The 12,004-nt window shown below is 49.6% G+C and overlaps 1 protein-coding gene across 6 annotated transcripts in view; it reads left to right on the top strand.

Moving 5' to 3' along the window:
- The window catches only part of LOC115092612 (acetylserotonin O-methyltransferase-like), a 58,703-nt gene extending 46,908 nt beyond the window's left edge, over positions 1-11,795 (top strand). For all 6 annotated transcript variants that reach the window (XM_029603645.1, XM_029603647.1, XM_029603646.1 and 3 more), the window contains one exon: positions 11,055-11,795. In XM_029603645.1, coding sequence (XP_029459505.1) covers positions 11,055-11,266 — 212 coding nt within the window. In that variant the 3' untranslated portion in view covers positions 11,267-11,795. The remainder of the gene's footprint in view (positions 1-11,054) is intronic.
- The last annotated feature ends 209 nt before the right edge of the window (positions 11,796-12,004 follow it).

The raw sequence follows: 12,004 nt of genomic DNA, 5'->3' as shown, positions 1-12,004 counted from the left end.
CAGGAAAGTGCACAGAAAAGCAGTAAAAACTGCTTTTCTGTGCACCCTCCGGCTTAATATCATGGCAATATTAAGTTGGAGGTCCTGAAAGTTAAAAAAAGTTTAAAAAAAAATTTAAATCGGCCCACGGCTCGCGGGTTGAAAACCGGATGCTCAATTTTGCCGGCGTCCGATTTCCAAACCCGTGGCTGTCAGCGAGTTTGAGAACTGATGCTGGCAAAATTGAGCGTCAGCTGTCAAAGCCGCTGACAGCCACCGCTCCAGTCCAAAAAGAGGCGCTAGGGACCTGCTACGGTCCCTAGCGCCTCTTTTTGCCGCAGGCCCTCATTTGAATATAGAATCGCGTGCACAGGAGAGTGGCCTGTGCGCGCCAGGAGAGAGGGCGTTCACCCGCTCTCCCGCGACTTTTACTGTATCAGCCCGTAACTGCACTAACCACATCCTCTGGCAACAAATTCCAGAGCTTAATTGTGCATTGAGAGAAAAATAATTTTCTCCAATTAGTCTTAAATGTGCTACTTGCTAACTTCATGGAGTGCCCCCTAGTCCTCTGTTATCTGAAAGAGTAAATAACTGATTCACATTTACCCATTCTAGACCTCTCATGATTTTAAAGACCTCTATCATATCCTTCCTCAGCCGTCTCTTCTCCAAGCTGAAAAGTCCTAACCTCTTTAGTCTTTCCTCATAGGGGAGCTGTTCCATCCCCTTTATCATTTTGTTCGCCCTTCTCTGTATCTTTTCCATCACAGCTATATCTTTTTTGAGATGCGGCTACCAGAATAGTACACAGTATTCAAGGTGCGGTCTCACCATGGAGCGATATAGAGGCATTATGACATTTCCCTTTCTAATAATTCCCAACATTCTGTTTGCTTTTTTGACTGTTGCAGCACACTGAACCGACGATTTCAAAGTATTATCCAGAATATCCACTATGATGCCTAGATCTTTTTCTTGGATGGTAGCTCCTAATATGGAACCTAACATTGCACTTATCTGTTGTGAGAGAACTGTTTAGTGGACCCTTGGGCCAACCTGTGAGAGACTGGGGAGGGGTGTACTATAGTCACTGGTGAGTGACAGGTCAGGAGGCGGATACCAGGCAGGAGCCAGACATGAGCTTCACCCTGGAAGCCGGTACTCCCCCGGGAGGAGCCTGTAGGAGCACGGCCGCTGGGACTTAGGTGATCACGGAGGATGGAGCTGGAGCAGGCAGGCAGGGATCAGGAGTCAGGCAGGAAATGAAGCAGGCTTGGACTGAAGCAAGCAGGAACTGAAGCAGGACTGACTGCTGGAACCAGACAGGATTGGAAGCAGGACTGGCTATTGGAACCAGACAGGATTGGAAGCAGGACTGGCTACTGGAACCAGACAGGAGCTGAAGTAGGACTGGCTACTGGAACCAGACAGGAGCTGAAGCAGGACTGGCTGCTGGAACCATAGAAACATAGAAACATAGAAATGACGGCAAAAGAAGACCAAACGGCCCATCCAGTCTGCCCAGCAAGCTTCACACATTTTTTTCTCTCATACTTATCTGTTTCTCTTAGCTCTTGGTTCTATTTCCCTTCCACCCCCACCATTGAAATATCTAGCTTGATTAGTTAGGGGTAGTAGGGGTAGTAACCGCCGCAATAAGCAAGCTACACCCATGCTTATTTGTTTTACCCAGACTATGTTATACAGTCCTTATTGGTTGTTTTTCTTCTCCCCTGCTGTTGAAGCAGGGAGCTATGCTGGAAATGCGTGATGTATCAGTCTTCTCCCATGCCGTTGAAGCAGAGAGCCATGCTGGATATGCATCGAAAGTGAAGTATCAGACACATTTGGTTTGGGGTAGTAACCGCCGTAACAAGCCAGCTACTCCCCGCTTTGTGAGTGTGAACCCTTTTTTCTTCTCCCCTGCCGTTGAAGCAGAGAACTATGCTGTATATGCATTGAAGGTGAAGCATCAGGCTTATTTGGTTTGGGGTAGTAACCGCCGTAACAAGCCAGCTACTCCCCTCTTTGTGAGTGTAAATCCATTTTTCCACATTTCCTCTTGCTGTTGAAGCTTAGAGCGATGTTGGAGTCACAGTAAGCATGTGTATGTTTATTGAATAAGGGTATTGTCTCCAGGCAGTAGCCGTCATTCTGGCGAGTCACCCACTCTTCATTGGCGGCCTCTTGACTTTATGGATCCACAGTGTTTATCCCACGCCCCTTTGAAGTCCTTCACAGTTCTGGTCTTCACCACATCCTCCGGAAGGGCATTCCAGGCGTCCACCACCCTCTCCGTGAAGAAATACTTCCTGACATTGGTTCTGAATCTTCCTCCCTGGAGCTTCAAATCGTGACCCCTGGTTCTGCTGATTTTTTTCCTACGGAACAGGTTTGTCGTTGTCTTTGGATCATTAAAACCTTTCAAGTATCTGAAAGTCTGTATCATATCACCTCTGCTCCTCCTTTCCTCCAGGGTGTACATATTTAGATTCTTCAATCTCTCCTCGTATGTCATGCGATGAAGATCCTCCACCTTCCTGGTCGCCCTTCTCTGTACCGCTTCCATCTTGTCTTTGTCTTTTTGTAGATACGGTCTCCAGAACTGAACACAGTACTCCAGGTGAGGCCTCACCAAGGACCTGTACAAGGGAATAATTACTTCCCTTTTCTTACTCGATATTCCTCTCTCTATGCAGCCCAGCATTCTTCTGGCTTTTGCTATCGCCTTGTCGCATTGATTCGCAGACTTCATATCATTAGACACTATCACCCCAAGGTCCCTCTCCTGCTCCGTGCACATCAGCTTTCCCCCCCCCATCGAATACAGTTCATTCGGATTTCCACTCCCCATATGCATGACTTTGCACTTCTTGGCATTGAATCTGAGCTGCCATATCTTCGACCACTCTTCCAGTTTCTTTAGATCCCGTCTCATTCTCTCCACTCCTTCCGGCGTGTCCACTCTGTTGCTGATCTTCGTGTCATCCGCAAAAAGACAAACCTTACCTTCTATCCCGTCCGCAATGTCGCTCACAAAGATATTGAACAGGACTGGTCCCAATACCGATCCTTGCGGTACACCACTTAAAACCGCTCTCTCTTCAGAGAAGGTTCCATTTACCATCACACATTGTCTTCTGTCCTTCAGCCAATTTGCAATCCAGGTCACCACCTCGGCCCTCACTCCTAAGCTTCTCGTTTTATTCACCAGTCTCCTGTGCGGAACAGTATCAAAAGCTTTGCTGAAATCCAAGTATATGATATCAAGCGCTCTTCCTCGATCCAATTCCTTGGTTACCCAGTCAAAAAAGTTAATCAGATTTGTCTGACAGGATCTTCCCCTGGTGAATCCATGTTGCCTCTGGTCCATCAATTCTCCGGACTGTAGATAGTTCACTATTCTCTCTTTCAGCAGTGACTCCATTACTTTTCCCACCACCGAAGTGAGGCTAACCGGTCTGTAGTTGCCAGCCTCCTCCCTGTTCCCACTCTTGTGAAGTGGGACCACCACCGCTCTTCTCCAATCACTCGGCACCACTCCCGTTTCTAGGGATCTATTGAACAGGTCACACAGCGGAGCTGCCAGAACATCTCTGAGCTCCCTCAATATCCTTGGGTGAATCCCATCAGGCCCCATGGCTTTGTCCACTTTCAGGTTCTTTAGCTCTTCCCACACATTTTCTACTGTAAAAGGATTTTCATCCATTCCACTTCCCTCCAGTTTCTTGTTGTGTAGAGATGGTCCTTCTCCAGGGTCTTCTTTAGTGAACACAGAGCTGAAGTATTCGTTTAATATTTCTGCCATTTCTTCGTCTCTCTCCACACATTGATCATTACCACCTTTCAATTTCACTATACCACTTTGGACCTTTCTCTTTTCGCTGATGTATCTGAAAAATGTTTTGTCACCATTTTTTATCTCCTTGGCAATCCTCTCTTCTGCTTGACTTTTTGCCAACTTGATTAATTTCTTTGTCTCCCTCAGTTGATACAAATATTCTTCTTTGTGCTCCTTCCTTTGGGATCTTTTATATTTCTTGAATGCTATCCTTTTAGCTTTAATTTTGTCAGCCACCTCCTTTGAGAACCAGATAGGTTTCAATTTTCTTTTGCTTTTCTTTACATTTCTAACATATAGAGCAGTTGCCTTGGTGATTGCTCCTTTTAGATTGGTCCACTGTTGATCCACATCTCTCTCGTTCTCCCATCCCAACTGAAGCAGAACAGGTTATTGCAACCAAGCCAGACAGAAGCACAACTTGGGCACGGAGTGAAACAAGTCTCAGGCAGGAACGGAGCTACTAACGCAATAGCACACTCCGGGGCACGGAGCAACTGAGAACCGCAAGGAACCCTGTTGCAAGGCAAAGTCCTGGGCTCCGCAGCGGCCTTGCATAGGCCGCGGTGTCTGATGTCGTGGACAGGGCGGAGCTTCCAGTGGCAGGAAACAGCCTTCATAAGTGTGGATTGCGACGCGTGCCTAGGGAGAAGGCGTCCAGGCAGGGCTTCTCGGTGGCGTCCCCCCCATAGGGATGCTGCGAAACAGGCCGCAGACCCTCGGAGATGGGCCAGGACCAAGGAGGTAAGGGCTTAGTCGCGGCTACTGTGACTGGGACCGCAACAGTACCCCTCCTCCTACTCCCCCTCTTAGCAGGCCCGGGTTTACCTGGGTGGTCCTAATGAAAGGCTTTAATAAGTCCTTATCAAGAATATTGCGGGTTGGCTCCCATGTGTTTTCCTCAGATCCACAACCCTCCCAGGCGATGAGGTACTCCCAGCGACGTTGATGGAATCTGACATCACGAACCTCCCGGACTTGGTAGGTGGTGTCTCCTGGCACGGAAGGATCTCCAGATTTGGGAGCTCGGGGATGGTACCTGGAGAGGATGAAAGGCTTCAAAAGCGACACATGGAAGACATTGTGCACATGCATCGAGGAGGGTAAGCGCAAGCGATAGGAGACAACTCCTACGCGCTCAGCAATGCGGAATGGTCCACAGAATCTGGGGGCGAGTTTGCGGGAGAAATCCGAAGTGGTAGATTCTTTGTACTCAGCCAAACACGATCCCCTGAGAGGTAGACTGGTGCTGGCTGCCGGTGGCTGTCGGCCCATCTTTTGGCAGCAAGGGTGGCTCTTTGCATCTTCTTTTGGATAGACGTCCAGAGGACAAGTAGCTGGCGGGCAGAGAGTTGCACTGCTGGCAGTGCGCTGGGTTCAGGCGAAGGCAAGGGTGGCCAAAGTTGCTTCCCATAAACAGCTAAGAAGGGAGAACTTCCTGTAGCGGAGTGTGTGTGATTGTTGTAAGAAAATTCCGCCCATGGGAGAAGTTTGGCCCAATCTTCTTGTCTTTCATTTACAAAGGAGCGCAGGAAGCTCTTCAGATTCCGGTTTGTACGTTCAGTCTGCCCGTTACTCTGAGGGTGAAAGGCTGACGAGAGACTCAACTGGACCTTGAAGCGTTTACATAATGCCCTCCAGTAGCGGGCAGTGAATTGTGGTCCTTGGTCTGATATGATGTCCTGGGGAAGACCATGAAGTCAGAACACATGGTGAACAAATAAATTAGCCAAGTCGGGCGCTGAAGGCAATTTCGACAGGGGAACAAAATGTGCCATTTTGGAGAACTGGTCCACAACAACCCAGATGACCGTGTTCCCATTTGATGCTGGGAGGTCCACCACAAAGTCAGTGGAGAGGTGCGTCCAGGGCTCCACCGGGATAGGCAAGGGGTGTAACAACCCTCTATGTTTCCCACCAAGCGGTTTTTGCAGTGCACAGGTGGGGCAGGAGTCGACGAAGAGATGAATATCTTGTCTTACTGTTGGCCACCAATAGTACCAGTTGAGGAGCTCTAGCGTACCGGTATGACCCGCATGCCATTCAGTGAGGGATTCGTGGGCCCATGCCAGCACGGCCCTTCGAGAGTGGCGTGGGACTGCGGTCTTTTCTTCGGAAGACATGGAGGTGGCGGCGACACACACTTTCCTGGGATCCAAAATATACTGGGGCATCTCAGGGGTTTCCTCAATCTCGGTGGACCGTGACAGGGCATCTGCTCGCACATTTTTTGAGCCAGGGCGATATCGCAGAGTGAAGTCAAATCGGTCAAAAAACAAAGACCACAGGGCTTGTCTCAGGTTCAAGCGCTGGGCTTGGCGGAGGAAAGAGAGATTTTTATGATCCGTGTAAATGGTGAAGGGGTGATTGGCTCCCTCCAACCACTGCCTCCATTCTTCCAGGGTGAGCTTCATGGTGAGCAGTTCTTTGTTGTCGACTCTTTGACGCCGACTCTCAGCCGGGGAGAATCTCCAGGAGTAAAAGGAACACGGGAGAAGCTGTCCAGTATCAGAGTGCTGGCTCAGCACCGCTCCAACCGCTACATTCGAGGCATCAACCTCAACCATGAATGGCCGACTGGGATCAGGATGGCGGAGGCATGTGTCTTGTAAGAAGGCTCTTTTTAACTCTTCGAAGGCTTGGCTGGCTTGGGCAGGCCAGTCCACCGCATTGGCTCCCTTCCGGGTGAGCGCAGTCAGAGGAGCCACTATGCGAGAATAGCTGGGAATAAAATGCCAATAAAAGTTAGCAAAGCCGAGGAAACGTTGCAACGCCTTGAGACCCCTTGGCTGCGGCCAGTTCCTAATTGTAGCGACTTTCTCCGGATCCATCTGGAAGCCGTCAGCCGAAACAATACATCCCAGGAATTGCAAGGAAGTCTTTTCAAAGCTGCATTTCTCAAGCTTAGCATATAAGCTGTGTTCCCTGAGAATTTGGAGCACCTGGCGTACATGCTTGCGGTGCGTAGGCAGGTCACGAGAGTAGATCAGGACATCGTCGAGGTAGACGATCACACAGACGTTGAGCAAATCCCATAGCACCTCGTTCATCAGGTTTTGGAAGACCGCTGGGGCGTTACAAAGGCCAAAGAGCATTACGAGGTATTCGTAATGCCCATCCCGTGTATTGAACGCGGTCTTCCATTCGTCCCCGGGATGGATTCTAAGTTGTAGACCCCGTGTAGATCTAACTTAGTAAAGACTCTGGTGCCCTGGAGCTGATCCAGGAGTTCTGGAATCAACAGGAGAGGGTAGCGGTCCCGTTTGGTAATTGTGTTGAGCCCACGGTAGTCGATACAGAGCCTCAGGGAGCCATCCTTTTTGCTGACAAAAAAGAATCTCGGCCCGGCGGGCGACTTTGACGGGCGAATGAATCCTTTCACCAAATCCTCAGTGATGTACTCAGACATGGCCCATGTCTCGGGCAGGGACAAGGGGTACACCCTACCCCGAGGTGGCATAGATCCAGGCAATAAGTCAATGGCGCAGTCATATGGGTGATGCTGCAGAAGAATCTCTGCTTTAGTCTTCGAGAAGACATCCGTAAAGTCCTCGTATGGCACTGGAGGCCTGAGGGTGGAGTGCAAAAGCAGAAGTGCTGGAGGTTTGGGAACCTTCATACAATGGGAGATGCAATAGGGACTCTACTTAGTGATTTGCAGATCACTAAGTGGAGTCACAGGCTATCACTGGATCACAGGCGATTGCTTTTGGAGCCATGGCAGCCCCAGCACCAAGGGGTGGACAGCCTTTTCGAGAATCAGGAAGGCTATCTCCTCTGAGTGGATCGCCCTGGTGCGGACTGTGATGGGAGTCGTGGCGGTCAATATGCGACCTGGAGGGAGCGTTCCCTGAATGGAGGTGGAACTTCTCATCTCTGCATAGGAATCTGTAGTTGAGAGACCAAGTCTTGCTGGATAAAATTACCTCCGGCTCCAGAATCCAGGAAGGCAAGGGTTTCCAAGGACCCTCCAGGAAATTCCAAGGTAATGGGTATCATACTCTGAGGAGCTGTGGCACAACCTAGGAAGAGCTCCTCCCAACTTCTTAGGTTCTGGAGTTTTCTGCACGCTCCTGCAGTGTGCCAAGAAATGGCCTTTCTGACTGCAGTACAGGCACAAGCCCATCGAGCGGCGGCATTGTCTCTCCTCAGGGGAGAGCGGGGCACATCCCATCTGCATGGGTTCAGAGGCAGAAACCTGAGGACGGGCAGGCCTGGGTGAAGGCAGTGGGCGTGAGGAACTGCGGGCAGGACTGTGCTTTGTCGTGCATAACTCTCGTGCTCGCTGTTGCAGGCGGCGATAGATGCAGGCAGCCATGTTAATGAGGGCATTAAGATCTTCCGGGAGATCCTGGGCGGCAATCTCGTCCTTGATGCGCCCTGACAACCCTTCCAAGAAGATGGCTTTAAGGCTATCGTCCTGCCAACCTACTTCCTGAGCGAGAGTTCTGAAATCCATGGCATAATCCACCAGGGAACGGGATCCTTGGCAAAGCTGTAGGAAATCTGAAGTGGCTGAGGCCTGGCGGGCGGGCTCGTCAAAGACTTGGCGAAAGTTGGTGAAAAACTGCTGCAAGTCGTCCAAGGAGGAGTCGTTACACTCCCACAGGGGGGGAGGCCCACACCAGTGCCTTTCCATCGAGCAGGGAGAGAATGTACTCTACTTTAATGGAGTCCGTGGGAAACTGCCGGGGCAATTGCGAGAAGCGCACGAAACACGGGTTCAAGAACCCACGGCAGATCCTAGCATCTCCAGCGTAGCGAGTAGGGATGTGAATCGTGTCCTCGATCGTCTTAACGATCGATTTCGGCTGGGAGGGGGAGGGAATCGTATTGTTGCCGTTTGGGGGGGTAAAATATCGTGAAAAATCGTGAAAAATCGTTAAAAAATGGAAAAAATCGAAAAATCGAAAAACCGGCACATTAAAACCCCCTAAAAACCCACCCCCGACCCTTTAAATTAAATCCCCCACCCTCCCGAACCCCCCCCAAATAACTTAAATAACCTGCGGGTCCAGCGGCGGTCCGGAACGGCAGCGGTCCGGAACGGGCTCCTGCTCCTGCATCTTGTCGTCTTCGGCCGGCGCCATTTTCCAAAATGGCGCCGAAAAATGGCGGCGGCCATAGACGAAAAAGATTGGACGGCAGGAGGTCCTTCCGGACCCCCGCTGGACTTTTGGCAAGTCTCGTGGGGGTCAGGAGGCCCCCCACAAGCTGGCCAAAAGTTCCTGGAGGTCCAGCGGGGGTCAGGGAGCGATTTCCCGCCGCGAATCGTTTTCGTACGGAAAATGGCGCCGGCAGGAGATCGACTGCAGGAGGTCGTTCAGCGAGGCGCCGGAACCCTCGCTGAACGACCTCCTGCAGTCGATCTCCTGCCTGGCGCCATTTTCCGTACGAAAACGATTCGCGGCGGGAAATCGCTCCCTGACCCCCGCTGGACCTCCAGGAACTTTTGGCCAGCTTGTGGGGGGCCTCCTGACCCCCACGAGACTTGCCAAAAGTCCAGCGGGGGTCCGGAAGGACCTCCTGCCGTCCAATCTTTTTCGTCTATGGCCGCCGCCATTTTTCGGCGCCATTTTGGAAAATGGCGCCGGCCGAAGACGACAAGATGCAGGAGCAGGAGCCCGTTCCGGACCGCTGCCGTTCCGGACCGCCGCTGGACCCGCAGGTTATTTAAGTTATTTGGGGGGGGTTCGGGAGGGTGGGGGATTTAATTTAAAGGGTCGGGGGTGGGTTTTAGGGGGTTTTAGTGTGCCGGCTCACGATTCTAACGATTTATAACGATAAATCGTTAGAATCTGTATTGTATTGTGTTCCATAACGGTTTAAGACGATATTAAAATTATCGGACGATAATTTTAATCGTCCTAAAACGATTCACATCCCTAGTAGCGAGCAGGTGGCGGCAGCTGAGTCACGGATGAGGCTGCATCCTCGGGGCTCGAACCCACAGCAGGCGAAGAACGGGTATCATGGGCATCCATTCGGGCAGCTAATTGCCCAACAGATCCGGCCAGGACATCCAGGTATTGTTGTTGTTGTTGTAGCTGCAGAGCCAACCCAGGAAGGTCCTGGGATCCTGGTACCTCGGCCGAGACCATGGCCTTGCAATCTATTGTGAGAGAACTGTTTATTGGACCTTTGGGCCGACCTGTGAAAGACTGGGGAGAAGTGTACTATAGTCTCTGGTGAGTGACAGGTCGGGAGGCAGATACCAGGCAGGAGCCGGACGTGAGCTTAACCCTGAAAGCCGGTACTCCCCCGGGAGGAGCCCGTAGGAGCACGGCCGCTGGGACTTAGGTGATCACGGAGGCTGGAGCTGGAGCAGGCAGGCAGGGATCAGGAGTCAGGCAGGAACTGAAGCAGGCTTGGACTGAAGCAAGCAGGAACTGAAGCAGGTGTGGCTTCTGGAACCAGACAGGAGCTGAAGCAGGACTGGCTGCTGGAACCAAGCTGGAACTGAAGCAGAACAGGTTATTGCAAGCAAGCCAGACAGAAGCACGACTTGGGCACGGAGTGAAACAAGTCTCAGGCAGGAACGGAGCTGCTAACGCAATAGCACACTGCGGGCACGGAGCAACTGAGAACCGCAAGGAACCCTGTTGCAAGGCAAGGTCCTGGGCTCTGCGGCGGCCTTACATAGGCCGCGGTGTCTGACGTCGTGGATAGGGTGGAGCTTCCAGTGGCGGGAAACGGCATTCGTAAGTGCGGATTGCGAGCGCGCGCACGCCTAGGGAGAAGGCGTCCAGGAAGGGCTTCTCGGCGGTGTCCCCCCCCCGCGAGGATGCCGCGAAACAGGCCGCAGACCCTCGGAGATGGGCCGGGACCAAGGAGATAATGGCCTAGTCGTGGCTGCCGCGACTGGGACCGCAACACTTATCCACATTAAATTTCATCTGCCATTTGGATGCCCAATTTTACTGTCTCACAAGGTCTTCCTGCAATTTATCACAATCCGCTTGTGATTTAACTACTCTGAATAATTTTGTATCATTCTGCAAATTTGATAACCTCACTCGTCATATTCCTTTCCAGATTATTTATAAATATATTGAAAAGCACGGGTCCCAGTACTTAGTTATGATTAGCTTGAGCTTAATGATTTGATTAATGTTAGAAGTACAATAGTTCTAGAACACAGTTTTTGTAAATGTGCAAGTTATCAAACACATAATTGAAAAAAGTCATGTTATCTAAAGTAAATATGCTTTCTGTGTCCTAATCAAATGAGGTGGTGCTGTCCTTTTGGTGGAAGAACTTTTGAATGAAGACAGAAGTGGACCTGTGACTTCCCAGCTACAATCTCTGAACATGCTGGTACTTTTAGAAGGGAAGGAATGGACTCCAGCTGAGTTCAACAAACTCCTTACAGCAGTGGGGTTTAAGGACATTCAGGTCAGGACAACTGGGAAGATCTTTAATGCAATATTAGGAAGGAAATAGATCTCTGTTATTCATTTACTCTTCTGCTGTATCTGTAAGAGGACATTAACTAGCAAAGTCATTCAAAATAATGCCCATCATTTTGTACTTGTCAATAACAATTCAGAAAATTCACTGTTTGTACAAATTATATATTATTGAAATGCATTTGTTAATTTTGCTGCAAGAGAGGCAGGTATTTAGGAATTATAAAAATGTTATCATCTAACTATTATTTTTGGTTTGAGTTAACTTGTTAAAATCAAATAATACATGTCTCTATTATCCAGATGGCATCAGGATGTTAAAGGAACAGGCTTGTCTATTTTAAATCAAGATTTTATTTATAGAAGATTACAGGTCAAATATTCCATCAACAATTTACTATGACAATCAATTTGCCAATTCTGTCTATCACAGTGTTTTTTTAAGAGGCATACCAATACTGCTGAAATACCTGTAACTTCTCTTTGAGAATTTTTTAGGCAAAATATGCTAATGAGCAAACAATGTTGTCTTTTCATAATAATAAATTACTTTAAAGTCTGAATTTACTTATAGTTTGCATTTTACTGTATTGTGGGGTCTCTGATCTTTCTGTGATGATCTATGGAGCCTCTGTGCTGGTCATAATTTATGTATTTTGCTGGTAGCTTCTTCTCCAGGTTCCTATATGTGGAGTGCATCAGTCTGCACCATCTTGTTTCTGCATGCATCTTCCCTTTATCAACTGGTTTACATCTGTGTGTATGTGACTCT

This window comes from Rhinatrema bivittatum, chromosome 5, assembly GCF_901001135.1.
Source record: "Rhinatrema bivittatum chromosome 5, aRhiBiv1.1, whole genome shotgun sequence".
Classification (NCBI taxonomy): domain Eukaryota; kingdom Metazoa; phylum Chordata; class Amphibia; order Gymnophiona; family Rhinatrematidae; genus Rhinatrema; species Rhinatrema bivittatum.
This window is presented reverse-complemented; position numbering and strand designations above follow the sequence as displayed.